This window comes from Peromyscus leucopus, chromosome 6 (assembly GCF_004664715.2).
Source record: "Peromyscus leucopus breed LL Stock chromosome 6, UCI_PerLeu_2.1, whole genome shotgun sequence".
Taxonomy (NCBI): domain Eukaryota; kingdom Metazoa; phylum Chordata; class Mammalia; order Rodentia; family Cricetidae; genus Peromyscus; species Peromyscus leucopus.
The window spans coordinates 43,778,674-43,796,322 of NC_051068.1; the positions used below are offsets into that span (position 1 = coordinate 43,778,674).

The 17,649-nt window shown below is 39.6% G+C and overlaps 1 protein-coding gene across 3 annotated transcripts in view; it reads left to right on the forward strand.

The window, feature by feature from the left end:
* The window catches only part of Lekr1 (leucine, glutamate and lysine rich 1), a 186,615-nt gene that overhangs the window by 120,873 nt on the left and 48,093 nt on the right, over window positions 1–17,649 (forward strand). For all 3 annotated transcript variants that reach the window (XM_037206641.1, XM_028888675.2, XM_028888676.2), the window contains 2 exons: window positions 5,296–5,373; window positions 7,848–8,051. In XM_037206641.1, the coding sequence (XP_037062536.1) occupies window positions 5,296–5,373; window positions 7,848–8,051 (282 nt within the window). The remainder of the gene's footprint in view (window positions 1–5,295; window positions 5,374–7,847; window positions 8,052–17,649) is intronic.

Consider the following 17,649-nt stretch of genomic DNA (forward strand, 5'->3'; position numbering starts at 1 on the left):
CCAAGAATCCACAGGAATAAGAATGAAGTTTGTGCAGAATCTTACTTCACTCAGTATGCTTATATATTTCCTGAAGATTGTGTTGTTTTCATGAATTTAGCTACAGGAGCAAATTTGTTTAAAATATCTTGGAATTTGTCAATTAGTAACTAATACAGTAGTTGCCCAACACTTATCCACAAGGGCTGTGCTTCAAGACTCAGTGCCTAGCGAGGTGTGGTGGCAATATTCCTTTAATCACAACACTTGGGAGGTAGAGGTGTGTGGATCCTTGTGAGCTACAAGCCAATCTGGTCAACATAGTGAGCTCCAGGACAGCCAGAGATTGCGAGACCCTGTCTGAAAAAACAAAACAAAAATGCTCAGTCCTAAGCCACCATAGTTAGTATTAAACCCTACACACATGCACATGTGCACATACACACACACACACACACACACACACACAGTTTTCCCTGTACCTTCTTCCTTCCTTTTATATTGCAGTAATAAAACACCACAACCAAGGCAACTTATGAAAGATGGCATTTAATTGAGCTTACGTTTTCATGATGGTGAAACAAGGCATGGCAACAGGGACAGCTGAGAGCTCATAGCCTGATCCAGAAGCAAGAAGCAGAGGAAGGGCACACTGGCAAGGCACTGGACTTTGGAAACCTCAAAGTCCACCCCCCAGTGACATACCTTCTCCAACAAGACTATACTTCCTAATTCCTCCTAAACAATTCCACCAACTAGGGACCAAGTATTCAGACATCTAAGCCTATGGGGGACATTCTCATTCAAACCACCACACCTGTGTACCACTGAAAACTTTAGTTTATGTTTTAGACACAAGATAAGATAAATAACTAAAAACAGAGCTATAGTGTAATGAAAGTTATAGGACTGAGCTCTCTCACGTCCTGTTGTCCTGTGTTCACTATCTTATGAGATACAAGTGACATTGTGATACGGTCCCAGGCTGCCATGTAAAGATTACTTACAAGCAGACACTGGGATAAACACAGTTGTAGATGTAACCAATCGTCTTATTAAAATAAAAAACACAGAGCCAATGTAAAAGAGAAAGCCGAGAGGTCAGAGCTCAGAGATAAATTCTTACCTCCTGCAGTGTTCCTAACTTCCCCGAGAGAGAGCTACTTCCTGTTTTTCTGTGTTTAAATAGTCTTTCTGTTCTGCCTTCTCATTGGTTGTAAACCCAACCACATGACTGCCTCATCACTGCCTGTAAGTACCGCCCTCCAGGTCTTAAAGGTATATGTCTCCAATACTGGCTGTATCCCTGAACACACAGAAATCTACCTAGCTCTTCTAACCATCACGCTCTTGCTATGGCTCTAATAGCTCTGACCCCAGGGCAACTTTATTTATTAACATAAAATTAAAATTACATTTCAGTACAAATAAAATATCACCATATTTCCCCTTTTCTATTTTAATAAAAAGAAAAAAGGCAAAAGGTTATAACTAACAAAAGAAAAACTATATACAAAAGTACAATAACTATATACAATATATACAAGTAACAAATACCTAAACGATGTCTAGTCCATTTGTATTTGACAAATCAGAGAAAATAATTCCCTTATCTATCCTATTTTAGTAAGTCCAAAATGTATCTAATTCACTTTCTATTCTAATTAATCTTCAACTATAACTAACTAATCTTCAACTCCCTCAGAGACCAAGAAGGAAATAATATTAGCTAACAAAAATAAAAACAGGAAGTGCACAAAAGCAACTTCCAAAAATTTTGTGAGTTGACAGAAACACCCAGCTGCCTGGACAGTCACCTGAGGTTTCTTCGCAGTGTTGGGGCATCATCTTCAGCCTATAGGCTTATCGTATCTGACAGACTCATTTGTGTCATTTGTGAAGTAGGTTGTACACAAGGTCAACAGTTCAACCTCACATTGGGTGAGAGCAGTCCATGTACCAGAAACACCTGAATTCCACGAGTGTCCTGTCATGATTCATGATTTTAAATTCTGGAATTTGTTGATGGTTTTTGAATTCAGCTGTCCATTCTTCTTGGCTGTGTATATATGGCTTCATCTCAGCATCCCCTTCTTCTCCACATCCCTCTATTAAATGCCAGTCTACTATTGAGAGGCGTGAGCTTTCAGTTGCTGTTCCATTGCACAACAGAAGCCATCGGCCCACTGCCTGTTCAGCTGTCTTTGAAGAAAAGGACACTGTACCTTTTCTGGATTGTGAAGGCCACTTCAGGGATGGTGCTATATTGTCCTGACCTCAGAAGATGCCTTTTGATAAAGCCATAACCACACTTGTTTTGGCAGGAATTGGTAGTCCTTTGTTTCGTGTTCTGTCTGTCCATTTTTCCTGTTGATTCGAGGATACTTTGTTGTCCAGTGGCTAACTTTTGCCACAATGAAAATTAACTCCATATGCAGTTTCTTTAATGCCCATATTTTCTCTGAAGTAGATTGGTACTGCCAGGAGCCGACATGTCTCAAAAAAGAAAAATTTCTAAGTTATTAAAACATTTTAAATGCCATATTCTGTAGATCTCTGAAGGGTTTGAAGATGACCTGTCTAAAATACATCTGCTCAATTTTTAAAACATATCTAATATGACTACAATTTCTATTGTAATGTCTAACTACTAACTTTTATTTCTTTATATCTTAATAGTTGGTAATAATGTAAAGTATTTAAAACTAGTAATTACCTTTTTCTTTTTTTTTTTTAAACAAGAACCTTAAATCTAATCTCCTTTATGACTTACCAAATCTGCGTAGAACAGTAGAAATCCGAGCGAATTTCAAAAGAGCCACCTAGTGTCCTAGGTGTGAATCCAGAGAGAGAGAGAGAGAGAGAGAAAGAAAGAGAGAGAGAGAGAGAGAGAGAGAGAGAGAGAGAGAGAGAAACAGAGAGACAGAGAGAAAGCAAGAGAGAAAGCAAAAGCGAAAGTGAAAGTGAAAGTGAAGGGGTAGCCGGCTAAAGCTTAAAGCCAGCCAGTTGTTCCCTCTTGAGTCGAGTCAAGGCTTGGCTCTACAGGCAGGGGCCTGAGCTGTTTGTAGCACTGGCCTTAAGCAAGCAGCTCACAGTCCGGCCTGAGCCCAAGCAGACCTGGGCCGGGGCTAGGGAGCCGGCTGCTCCGGCTAGGGAGCCGGCCCCAAGCAGTTTTTAATGGATTCTTGTCACGTTGGGCACCAGATGTTGATGTAACCAATCGTCTTATTAAAATAAAAAACACAGAGCCAATGTAAAAGAGAAAGCCGAGAGGTCAGAGCTCAGAGATAAATTCTTACCTCCTGCAGTGTTCCTAACTTCCTCGAGAGAGAGCTACTTCCTGTTTTTCTGTGTTTAAATAGTCTTTCTGTTCTGCCTTCTCATTGGTTGTAAACCCAACCACATGACTGCCTCATCACTGCCTGTAAGTACCGCCCTCCAGGTCTTAAAGGTATATGTCTCCAATACTGGCTGTATCCCTGAACACACAGAAATCTACCTAGCTCTTCTAACCATCACGCTCTTGCTATGGCTCTAATAGCTCTGACCCTAGGGCAACTTTATTTATTAACATAAAATTAAAATTACATTTCAGTACAAATAAAATATCACCATACACAGTAGTGGATCTGACACCTGAGCAGGACTAAGAGAACTGAAGATGGGTAGAATCAATAATGTGAGTGCACAGGATAAAGAGATGAGTGCCCTGGTGGAATAGGATAGGACAATAGATTTCATAACAGTAGTCAGAATTCTGTACAACTTAAAACTTACTGATTATCTCTGGAACATTCAGCTTATTATTTTTTGACTGTAGTAGGGCAACAGAAACTTCAGAAAGCAAAACCACAGACATGGAGAGGGAAAGCCACAGACTGTATGTCTAAAACGGTTCGTTTCCTAATTTATGGACCCTTGTAACATGATTATGTTTTATTAGCAGCTCTCACTCCTCATTTAACAGTCTGTGCCACAGTAAACTTCCTACCATCTCCATTACTAATTTGTGAATCTCTAGCTTGCCTCCTAACATAGCTGGACACTCTGTTGCTGGAATGCCTGCTCTTTTTGACATATAACTGTTTATGCTCTGATTTTCCCAGTACCGTTGTGACGACTTGTGTGCATTTTTTATCTGGCACGCAGGATGTGACCTGGTAGCATCATGCTGTCACTATGTACATCTACTTGTTACATGATCTGATCTCAAGTAGTGTCCTAATTTGCTCTCTATTGCCATGATAAACACTATGACCAAAAGTGACTTGTAAAAAAAAGGGTTTGTTTGAGTTTATTGTTTACAGTCCATTATAAAAGAGAAGACAGGGCAAGAACTCATGACAGGAACCTAGAGATAGGAACTGACACAGAGTCTGTGGGGGAATGCTGCTAATTGGCTTGCTCCCCTGATTTGCTCAGCTTGCTTTCTTAGAGAGCTCAGGACTACCTGCTAAGGGGTGGCACCACCAGAGTGGGCTGGGCCTTCTCACATTAACCATTCATCAAGACATGCCACAGGTCAATATGATGGAAGCATTTTCTCAGCTGAAGTTGCCTCTTCCAGATGACCCTACTTGTGTCAAGTCAATAAAAAACTAGGTGGTGTCACTGCACAGACAAGTCACTTGGTTGGTCTTACACCACAGGTTGTCTCTAGGGCAGCAGCTCCATCTCATTTCAGTTATTTTATCTTCACCTGGGCTGTGTGGAATCTGCCCTGTGCACTTGAAGATTGGAGACCAGCGGAGTTTATTTGGAGACTCCCTCTCCTAAGCTGTCCCCAGGTTTAACCCCTCACTTCCCTGTAGCTGGAAGTTTTCCTGTGTCCTGCAGCCGCTCAGACCCAAGTAAACACACAGAGGCTTATATCAATTATGAATTGCATGGCCATGGCCTATGGCTCAATTTTCTTGCTAGCTAGCTCTTATAACTAAACTCAGCCCAGTTCTATTAATCTATATGCCACCACGTGTTCTGTGGCTTTACCGGTGTGTCATTACATGCTGCTCCTGGATGGCGGATGACTTCAATCATATAAGTGTCACTCCATCCCAAGAGTCATTTTTTTTTCTCTAGACTCCCCTCACTTTTCATCAGTTTGTAATATTGATAAGATCTGGTTTGTTCTGTTGTGGGGCTTGTTTGATAATGTTCAAAGTGTTTTCTTCTTGGTTAAATACAGTCTATCTGATAGGTGGTAATTTGGGTATTTAAGTGTATTTTTAAGTAATAATAATATGAAGACTTTAAAACATAAAAACATGTTATTTTGAAATAATGCATTTTAACTATTTCAAAATACTTTTGTCTTAGGAAAAAATCTAATGATGCTGATAACTGTCAAAGAGAACTTAGGAAACTGAAGTTTGAGTCTGTTATTTCTGAGTCAAGGTATATACTGCAAATTTTTCATAAACATTTTAATAACTGAATTTAAACCATATTTCTAAAATCCTCTTATTGAGATTGTACATGCCTATTGTTTTCTTGCTTATATATGTAATACCTAATTTGGACCTCCTGATAGCTCTGTATCTCTGCATTGTCCATGGTTCCTGTGTCTGCCGACGTTGACATCACTACTTTTTTCTTTGCTGTGACAAAAACAACTTAAGGGACAAAGAGTCCACTTTGGTTCACGGTTTAGGAAGGAGCAGCGTCAGTCCACATGGCAGTGGGAACATGAGGTGGACGTCAAAAGGAAACAGAGATAAATGCAGCTTTCGGCTTACTTTCTCGTCTTCTTTCAGTCCAAGCCTATGAGATAGTGTTGCCCACATTCAGGGTAGTTCTTCTTCCTCTGTTAAACCTTTCTCAGAACAGTCTTATAGACACCACCAAAGAAGGATTTCTGTGATGATCCTAAGTCCTGCCAAGTTGACAGGGAGACGAACAGTCGCAGCCCCATTCCTTGTCAACTTGACTTCCAAACATTACATCATAACATTCCATGTGGCCCCTGAAGTCTCATTTTCATCTCAGGGTGCAGACCCAGCCTTTAAAAAATCCCAACACAGCTCCAAAATCCAGTGTCTCTTCTGAGACCTAAGGCAGTCTCTTTAAGTGAGCTACTGTAAAATAAGAAACCACCAAGTTACACACTTCTAATATATAACACCACAGAGTAATGCATTCCCATCCCAAGTGGAGGAATGATATTGTAGCAAGTCAAACGCATCAATGCAAACACCAAATGCTACAGTTCCACGTCGCACATCTGGGGCTTGTGACAGAATTATCTGGGCTCTGATGGCCTTCCATGTCACCTGTCCCCCCAAGCATGCCTCCTGCAGTGCATGTAGCCTTTCTCTTGGGCTTTCTCCTTGCCATGCCTATAGCTTTCCTCATCAGACACCCCATGATCCTGGCCTCTATGATACCCTGTGCTCTCCACTGCAGTTTAGGATTTACCTTCACAACTCTACCTGTAGCCTCTCAGGGTTCCTTGTGGTGAACCAAACCTTCCAACAATTACCTAGCCTCAGCAGCTCTCTGGATTATTTGGGAGAAAGCCTCCATGACTCCCTGGGAACCCTGTGTTTTACGTGTCTAGAAAACCAGCACCAGGTAGATGGCACTGCCTGTTCTGCTACCAACCTCTTCCTATCATGACACTCCTGAATCTGAGAAAGTGCTTTCCAAAGCTGTAGTTTTCAAACAGGGAATCCCCTCAGGACCCTTCTCAGCTCAGCTTCTCTTTTAAGTAAATATGCATTTTCACAAGTCAAAGCTTTTGATGGGGGGCGGGGGAGGGGGGCGCATCTTTCCCATTTTCCCACTGGTACAGTTTGCAGTTCCTTTGAGTTGTCTGAATCTCTATAACGGTTACATATGTTTTGTCTGCACTTGCCCGTCAGCAGCTTTCAACTGACAGTTTCTTCCCCAAACTGCGTGCTTTTCATGTCCTTCTGCCTGTCATTGTTGACCTGACCTGAATGAGAACAGTGAGCAGTGATCGTGACACAGCCTGAATGTTGTCACAGCCTCACGTTTTTTCCACCAAACAAATTAGTATTTCGGTTTTGAATTCAGTCTCACTCAAGTTCCCAGGACGCAGGGGAAGCCGTGTTCTCTTCCAGAAAATGACATGAATAGCCTCTAGCTCTGAGTTCCCAAGAGATTCCTCTTTGATGCATCTGAGATCTCTCGATGTGGGCTCCACTGCCTGCATTTCTTTTTCCCTGTCATTCTGATCTTCCAGTTTTCTACTTGAATGTCCCTTACACTCTGCTTACAGCATTCACAGGCTTTTCTTGCTCTGACTTCCAAACTCTTCCACATTCTTCCCACAAACCAGTTCCCAAGGCCTAAGAACCACATGGTCTATTTATCTCACTCCTTGGCACCAATTTCCTCTTACTTTTCTTATCATTGTGAACACAGTACCTAAAAAAAGGCAACTTAAGGATGCAGGGGTTTGCATTGGCTCACTTTTGAGACGAATACAGCCCATTATGGCAGGGAATGCAAGATACAGAATCATGAGGCAGCTAGTTACAACATCCAGTCAGGAAGTAGAGTGGTGAATTACCAGAACCCTGATTCCTCTTTCTTTTGTCTGGACCCCAGGCCATGGAAAGGTTTTGTCTGCATTCAAAGAGAGTCTTCCCTCCTTGCTAAGCCTTTCCAGAAACGCCTTTGTAGACAGACTCAAAATCTGTGGTGGTTCTCAATCCAGCCAGGTTGACAATGAAATTAGTTACCACAGTGGGAAAAATCTAACGTAGAGCTATCCATGTTCTTAGCATCTTCGTTTTTAAGTTGTAATTATGATGAAAGTTCTCCAAAATATGAAATCATAGCCTAACTATAGAATCCTTGTTTCTAATGTATGCTTGTGATACTTTGTTTCCTGTTCCTTTTAGGCACAATAGGCTACTTAAAGAAAAAGACGACTCTTTAATGACATGTCAACAACTATATAAAACTTTACAGGAAGAGCTGACCACAAAAGAAAGGCAAGAAGAAGATATAAAAAGAAGAATCAACCTTGCAGAAAATGAACGAGAGATGGCCCAAACTCTCCTGCATCAGACACAGGAAGAAATTTTAACACTGAAAAATGAAAGGTACAGTCAAGAATAATTCCTTAAAACTATTTTATCCTTAAACAAGAATCCAATATATATTTGAAACATCAGTGTGGATATTATCATAACATTAAAGTCAGGACTAAAGACACATTTCACATGTAAGTTCATCGGAACTTAAATCTGTTCCCTCACTTTGAAGCGATTCAGCTGGATCTCAGCTTGCCCACATTGCTGTGCAAAGGCTCCCGGTTCGTCGAAGCAGAGATGGAATCCAGGTTGCTTTGCTGGCGGAATTTTACTCGACATTTGAGCATTTGTAAACATTTGTAACCTCACCCAAAAACTGGCGAATCCTATTTTTAAGATAAAAACGTTGGTTTGCTTTTTGCCGCTTTCCCTCTCGTTGGCTCCTCTTCTGTCTGGTCTTTAACTGTCTGAGGCTCTTCTCAAGGTGGCACCAGTGGTTCTGACAGCGTTCTGGCCCAGGCTCCCAAGATACTGTCGTTCTGATAAATTATCTTTGCACGAGTCTTTTCTAGAGTTACATCTCAACTCTGCTTTCTTTCATGTTTTAATTTCCTAGAGTGACTTCGCTCATTCTTTCTGAACCCCTTTGTTTTAATTGTATATCTAACAGATAGCATAAAACTTGATTTTTCCCCTGTTGTTGACTTTTAAATTGGGGCATAGCGATTATTCCTTTTACATGCATTGATCTAATTATTACATTCTAGAATAATACAAGCCTTATAAAGACAGAAATTTTTACTTTTTATTATCATCTGCACAAAGGAAGCTGATGATTGACTGGCTACTGATTATTACATAATTTAAAAGAAATTTTAATTATTGCTTTTGATGTGTGTGCACATGCATGTGCGTGTGTGTGTGCATGCATGTGTGTGTTGGCACGCGTGCCACAGAATACATTTGGAGGTCAGAGGACACCTCTGTGGACTTGGTCCTCTCCTTCCACCTTTATGCAGGTGCCATGCGTGAATTCAGATTGCCAGACCTTTAGCAATCATCGTGCTCGCCCTCTCCTTTCATTTTAATCTCATTAAAAGATTTTGTTCATGTTGAGTGTTATTTATACATTTTATGATTTTTTTTAGTTCTCCATAATTATAGTTGTTTTCTGAGAATAAATCTGGGGTAGGGCTGAGGCAGTAGAGAGCAGGCATATTTAATTACGTAACTGGGTCTGTTGCGCAGAACTCTCTCCCCAGCACAGTGGTGGTGGACTATGGGACAGATCTTCACAGTTCCCTAAGAAACAAAGCTCATCTCTGATGCTGCATGGGTTGATTCTATTTCTCCTTCTCTTTGACTAAATACGAACTGCAGAGCTGATGTCACTCACATTCCTTCTTCACCTAGAGATACCAGTACCCTGATGATGTTGTCTTTGTACCTACCTGACTCTTCATCAGCCCCTTTTCTTCTTCATTTCATGATTATATATATTGAATATTATATATTTTTTTTCTTCTTCATTTCATGATTGGTTAGCATATTAGAAGCTGCAACCTTATAAGCAAGAAATGTAAACAAACCAAGCTTATTGGAGGAATAACTACTGGGAAACTGAACATATGTAAGATTAAAGGAAACTTCTGTATGGACACAGAAACTTCAAAATCACTATAATTTAGACAAACATTATAGTGTATATTAGAAATATATACTGGTGGCCCTGGGTGTGTCAATAACTTCAGAAATGTCCTCCCTGTCTTTATAGTATGAGTTCATAACCAATGGCCATAGTGATTGCCTATCATCTGAAAGCAGTAATGTATTCTATAGAGAACTCACAGAATTACAGTCTTCAAAAAGATACAGTGAAATAAATAAAACCTTCGGAAGTCTTTGATTTTGAACCTTGGTCATCTGAAGAATTCTTACATTATATAAGATTCCTTATTTTCAATGTTGCTGGGTTAATGAGGCTTATCTATGTATGGGCAAATGCTGTCTGCCATAATGGTTGAGATCCTTCTACCTTTTAAATCAGTGGTTCTCAACCTCCCTAATGCTGTGAACTTTTAATACAATTCCTCATGTTGTGGTGATCCCCAACCATAAAATGATTTTGTTCCTACTTCATAACTGTAATTTTACTACTTTTATGAATCCTAATGTAAATATCTGATATGCAGGGTATCTGATATGTGGCCCCCAAAGAGGTCAATGACCCACAGGCTTTAGAACTACTGTTTTAAATGTTTCTGGAATTCTTCTCTGAGGATTGGTCTAAGTATACATGATTTACATTATCACCAGTGTGATGAACATTCACCCTTTAGGAACAAATCCATAAAAACTTAGAAGCAATGGAAGTAAATAGACATGTTTAATGTAGGTACACTGAAAAGACTCATAGCTGGCCATGGTGGTACATACCTATAATCTCAGCATGGAAGATGCGGAGGCAGGAGGATCACTGCAAGTTTGAGGCCAGTCCAGGCCAGTCAGGGACACATAGTTTGACCCTGCCTTAAACAACAACAGCAAGGAATCCCAGTGGTGAAGCAAGGGCTCTGTATTTTGTGGGCTTTTGCGTTGGGCAAACAGATTTACATCTCAGCTTGGCTATTGTCGAGCGTGGCAACCCAACCATGTTAACCCTTTTCCTTATGTGCAAGCTGGGCATACTAATACCAGTATCCTTTTGTGGGTTCTAAAGCATCTAGCACTTGCCTTGTACATTACAGACACTCTGAAGTATTATTTCTTCTGTTTCATCTTTTTTTTTTTTAAGACCACTGCATGCTGTGGGATGTCATTCTGTATGTTGTGAATATGTGTTACTCTGATTGGTTGATAAATAAAACCTGATTGGGTAGTAGCCAGGCAGGACATATAGGTGGGTTAAGCAGACAAGGAGAAGGAAGAAGAAGGCTAAGTCAGGAGTCATCAGCCAGACACAGAGGAAGCAAGATGACAAGGCAGAACTGAGAAAAGGTACCAAGCCACATGGCTAAACAAATAAGAATTATGAGTTAATTTAAGAGTAAAACCTAGTTAGTAATAAGCCTGAGTTAATGGCCGAGGAGTTGTAATTAATATAAGCCTCTGTGTGTTTACTTGGGGAATGTGAGTGGGAGAGATTTGTCCCAACCACCAGCAGGCCAGAACAATTGAAAACTTCTACTACAACTGCCTCCTAAAGCATCATTTTATACCCTACTGTTACCATTTAGCAAACATTTGGATTCAGTATTACCTGCTTTATTCATAAGATGTAATAATTAATCCTTGGGATGATTTCACTTTGATGTCATTATTAGAGCAGAGCATTACCAAAAGAAGTGCTCAATACTATCTTTGAAAATATAGCAAAATTTTCTCCCCAGACTCACCATTTTCTCTGGTTTCCTATCCATCAATAGCTTTGAGAACAACTCACTTGCCCAACTTCTTATGCTATCACACACTTGCTGTTTTTAATGGAGGCAGGAGCTGTGGCAAAATCAAAATTATCTCTTTGATTGACAATGTGAAGACGTCTCTAAAAGAACAACTTGTGAAATGGGGCTGAAAGCTGTTGTTTTGGCATTCTGGTTTGACGTTTGTTTGCAGTTACATTTTTAACTGTAATTAAGGGAATCTAAAATTTTGCATTTATATAAAAATTAGAGTCTCATTTTCTTTGGGGGTCTAAGAATTTAAAAGTTAGCTTTTAAAATAAATACCCTTAATTGCAAGTACATCCTAATTTGCCTATTGTGTCAACACTGAAAATGTTAATTGAGAAGAATCTGGTGAGATTGCAGGGTAGCGGGTTAGAGACAGCTAGCCACAGCTCCCCTTGAGAAGCCTGCAGAGGGAAGGCAGCACGTCACAGCATAGAGAGCCCTGCATTGCACAAGCTTGCCCCAGCGTGGCCCTCGTGAATCATATCACCTCAGTCGTTTACTCTCTGGTCCTCATTTCTTCTAACAATCAGACTGTTATATGGGCATATTTCTAAGAAATTAAAAGAACTTGCATCCCCAGTGACAAGAGCAGGCACTCGGGATGTATATGCTAGCTGGATGAGGTTGTGCTTCATCCTCCTCAAACCACTGATTACAGGATTTGAAACTAGGAAGTTCCTCCCAATTTTTCTAGGGCTCCTGGCTTGCTGAAAATAAGAGCTTGGAGTAAAATGGCTGTGCAAGATCCTGATGGAAATCTCCTTTATTTGATTCTTCATAAAACCCAAATTTAGGGCTTAAGTCTATGGCATTTCCTAGAATCCTAAAATATCAATCTCTCTCAAACCTTCTGAAGAAGTCCAGTATCTACATATATGTAGCTTTAGCTTTTTGAGACATGGCTAAAGAATTATAATTAATGTTTTTATATCTCCTAATTCCTCTAGGTTTCTAACAAATTGTAGTCAAGGTTGGTCCATTTAGCGTATTTCTATACAAGATTGCTTTCTCTTATCACTGTGTTATAATCTCAGTGGGAAAGCCCTTCCACGGGCATACTACCTAAGTGTGATTTTCATTTAGGGAATCAGGATTGATCATCACTACATACATTATTCATTGCAAATTCTGTTCTAATCAAGGATAGTGAGTGCTTAGAACATGGTGTATAAGCGTTCTCTCTGCTTTGCCCCATTAAAGACTTCTTTAGAGCCAGGAACAGGGGCTCAGCAAGAAATCAAAGAGGTAGAACGGTCCTTATTCTGGCAACTGCAGGTTCAAACAAAATTTCCCTCACAGTTGTAAATTCATAGGATAACAGTTTACTTAAAGCTCCATGTACTTTGTGGGAGTGTCCTAACAGATTTCACAATTCTTTGTAAAGTTAGTGAATAATGATCACTTTCTTAACCTCTTTGAACCTGGTCCTGCTCTATTTCAGCTGCTGTAGTCTACTAGACCTGAAGGTTTTGTTCTAAAGACTGGTGCTTTGTGCATAAGGAGACTGAATAGGGAATGTATTCTATATTTCATGCTATCAAAATTGTGACTGTCCTGAAGGAGACTGGATGGAATTTAGACATCTCAGCTGTTTAGCTCTGTATAAACTGACAACATGACTGCTCCATGATATGGGTTATGGGTAAAGATTTTATTGGAGAGAGAGGGAGAGAGAGGGAGAGAGAGAGAGAGAGAGAGAGAGAGAGAGAGAGAGAGAGAGAGAGAGAGAGAGAGAGAGAGAGAATGAGAATGAATATAAAGGGAGAGTAAGGACCAGACAAAGAGAGAGAGTGAGAGGAGGTCAGAGTGCATGGCCCAAATAGTTGGGTTATAAGGAAATGAGAGCTACTGGGAGGGAAACCTAAGAGCGTGGGGACTGTGGGGGGATGGGTGAGAAGAAGTATGGACTTTGAAATATATAATGAGTACTTGTGATACTGAGGGAGCCTGGAGACCAGCAAGTGGTTTGATATGCTGATAAGCACTGCATGTAGCCATTTGTCCTATCTGCCCTTTGGAATTTGGAAGAATGGTGTTTCCTTTGGACTTGACAAGTACCAGCTGCTTTATAGCAGAGGTATATATCTAGTGTTACTCATGGACACCATCTAAAAATGCTCACTCATTGGAATTTCTTCACTAACTAGACCTGTTCAAAGAAAAAACTTGGTTTAAGAAATAAAGTGAGGGTGCTGGAGAGGTGGCTCAGCAGTTAAGAGTACTTCTGCCCTTCAGAAGACCAGAATTCAGTTCGCAGTACTCATGTTGGGCAGCTCATAACTACCTGTAACTTCAGTTCTAGGACATCTTGAGCCTTTTTTTTTTTTTTTTTTTTTTTTTTGCCTCTGCAGGCACTTACACTCAAGTATATAAACCTACACACAGAGACACATGCACACATAAATAAAAGTAAAATGAATATTTTGCACCAGAACTCTGCTGCTGTCTGGCCACTTCTAATGAACACATGGACAACCTTGTCTATTCTGTGATCCTGACCTTTTTGATAATCAGTGACATTTTAATTGAAGTGCTCCTTTATTTCTGTTGATAGCTGCTCATTTCTTGATCAAGTTGACTATGATATAATTCTAGGGTTATATCTAGTTGAATTATATTACTTAAAATTAGACCAGTATATTTGTGTACTGTTGAGTTGATAACAAATAACCATATATTTAGTGGTGAAGGAAACATGTTATCTTATAGTCCTATCTTATCAGAAATGCAAATGATGTTACCACAATGAAAAAACGTGTTCAGCAGAGGGCTAGGAAGAGACTGACAAGACATAGCCTGGGGCAATACATTTACGAAAGATTTATCTAATATAAAATTTGCTTCCAGAATACAAAAATAACATTAGAAACTCAGTAATGAACATAAACAATCTACTAAAAAGTGAGCAAAAGATTTGTGCAGCATTTTACTAAAGAAGGCTAGTCAGCATACAAAGAAGTGTGACATTCCATGTCTGTATTTTACCCAAGAGAAAAGAAAGTAAATGCCCATACAAACATGTAAAGGTACAGTGGCTTCATTTGTAATAGTCAAAGCCTGCAGAGCACTCTAAATATCCATCAGCAGATGAACAGAGAACAAATCACGGTTGCATTTGTGCAATGGGATACTTCTCAGCATAAAAGCAAGTGGACCAATGCCGCACAGTACACCATAGATTAATTTAGAAAGACTTACCCTGAATAAAAGGTGCTAGGACATAAAAGAACCCAGTCTGTGGTTCCATGCATATAGAAAGCATGAATAGATTCTGAAAATGCAAAATAACCAGCAAATGAACCGTAGATTCATTGGAGAGAATACAAGAAAGAGTGGAGGATTACAAGGGAGTAGGGATGGGGAGATGGTTCAGCAATTAAGAGTGCTCACTGCTCTTGAGGAGCACTCAGGTTCAGTTCCCAGAACCCACATGGTAATTCACAACCATCTAAAACTTCATTCCCAGGGGATCTATATCCTCTCCTGGCCTCCATAGACACCAGGCATGCACACAGTGCACGGATATGCATATAGACAAAAACTCATACACAAGAAAATAAAATAAATCAAAGAAAAAAGAGAAAGAAATTACAAAGGCATACAACCTTCCTCAACATCTTTAGATTCAAGTAAGTTTTTAAAGGTTTTTAAAAGCAGAGCCCTTCCCCCAACAACAAAGTATTTAATGCCCTTTCTAACATGGCTGAGCTGAATAATAAAAAGAAGAATATTCCATTCAGAGGGGTTCTGTGGGATGGTCTCTCTGCTTGCTGGGAATATGTGTTACTACCATTGGTTAATAAAGAAGCTGCTCTGGCATATGGCAAGACAGGTTATAGCCAGGTGGGAAATCCAAGAAAGAGAGAGGGAGAAGGAGGGTGGCTGGATGGTGTCTGCCCTGACCCTGCCCTTCTTCTTGTCTCTTTCTTGGATTTCCCACCTGGTTCTTATCCTGCCTTGCAACAGCTTATTTATTTACCAATAGTAGCAACACAAATTCATAGTGTACAGAAAGACCATCCCATAGCTCTTCCCATTTTCTGTCTAATCAAAAAGGAAAGTTTTAACTTTAACATAGTAAAATTACATATAACAAAACGGTTATCAAGCAAGAATTTCAGTTACAATATCTAGTCTTTGTATTTGGCAAATTAAAGAAAATATTCTATCATCCTATCTTTGTGAGTCGAAAGTTTTATATCTAATTTACCTTTTATCATAATTAAGGAAAACTGTAATTATAAATATCTAGTCTTCAACTCTATCTAAGACCTCAGAAGGGTGTAATAGTACCTGAGTAAACAGGAAGTGCATTGCAAGCAGTTTCCAAAATTCTAGAAATGACAGAGACATCTGGCTACCTGAACAGTCACTCAAAGTTCTTTTGTAACACTGGGGCATCATCTTCAGCCTATAGACCTACCTAGAGTCTGTGGAATATTTTCCAGTGAAATTTGAAGAACTGTCCTGCCTATTTTGGCAAAGTTCCTCAGTCGCTTTCCTCTGTGTCCTTCAGAATGTCTGGCAGTTTCTTCTGTGAAGCAGGAACCTGAAGGACCATTTCACCTTGTTTTGGCAAATTCAGTGGTCATTTTCCTATGGGTCCTGCATGTTCAGTTTACACAACATATTTTCAATCAATCCAGGCAAGAGCAGTTTCTTGCCCAAATGGCTAGCCTTTGCTATATTGAAAGCAAACTCCATAACAAGTTTCTTTGATGCATATCATCCTCTTTGAAGTAATTGATGCAGCCAGGAGCAGATGTGTCTCATTGTCCAGAAAAGTCTTAAGTTCTTAAAATATTTTAAATGCCATATTCTGTAGGTCTTTGAAGTGTTTGAAGGTTACTTATCTATCTGAAATACTAATATGACTGTAAGTTTGACTATCATAGATGACTAATTATTAACCTATATTTCTTAATTACACATTAAAATTTTAAATGAATTGTATAAACATAATACCTTTAAACAAGAGTAGAAATATACATATAGTATAACAAAATTGACCTTAAATTTGTATCAATAACTAAATCCATATCAATGTAAAGTATTTTGAGATTAACAGATTTTTTTTGGGATCAGAGTAGATTGAATAATCTTTTTTTAAATCATTTCCATATCATATCTCCCTTTTTTCTTTAGAAAGAGATTACATTTATAATCAACCCCCATTTAAATAAAACAAACATTCATAAACAATATTTTGGGAATTGGGGCATGGCTTTATATACTGCTTCCTACTGATTGGGGGTGCTGGCAATCAATCTTATCAGGATCCTGAGAAAATTTAGGATTATGGTCAAGTCCTGACTGGAATAGTCAATGAGGCTGCATCATCTCAGCCAGTTGCCTTGAAGCTGTTCTGGATGTTGGATCATCTGGAAACCTCCCAGGGGGTCTTCCTTGATGGAACCATATTGACCTGGAAGGAATCCAGTTTCTCATCTTCTCTGGAAACAAAAGCAGAACCTCTTTTCCAAAACAACATATCCTTAGACCCAAATTTTGAAATCAAGATACCTTTAAGATATATATGTTGATTTAGCTTAGCAGTCCCTAAAATCAAATGTCTCTCTGCAGTTAAAAAAAAAAAATCCCAAAGACAACACAATAATTATAGTATCAAGACTCTCTGTGTATTTTCCATCTTTACATGGCTTTTTTTTTATTAACTCTATTTCTTTTTTAAGGACTTTCTCTGTCCTTTTCCTTTTTTCTCCCAAACCTACATATATTTTTAAATACATTATAACCCATCCAGAGGTTTTTTTTTTCTATCTGTATCTGTTTTGTTGTATATCTTTAATCCTTTTCTGACCAGGAGAGTTTTTAAACTGCTAAACTGCATGGCTAGAACTGAAATGACCTTGGCTGCTGGCTCCACTCCGCTTAGCTTTTCAGCATAGCACAGGTACCAATGAGTCACACTTACCTCCCCAATTCTGGGAAGCAGTATTAAGTAGCACATTGCTGCATTTTTAAGCCCACAGCTGTGCTCCCAAGCCCACAGGCAGTGGTTGGGAGAAGCCTCTCTGTAGCATAACTTGTGGGAGAGATTGTGGAAATCTGCCATGCTGCTTAGCTCCTGGTGGCTGGTGGCCAGCTCTATTTCATAGGTGGCTGGCAGGAGACATGTCTCTGTGCTGCTGCTGGCATGAGACTCTGAGATGAGGAAGCCCAGTGTGGCTCCATTTCTGTGCATTCAGAATCTT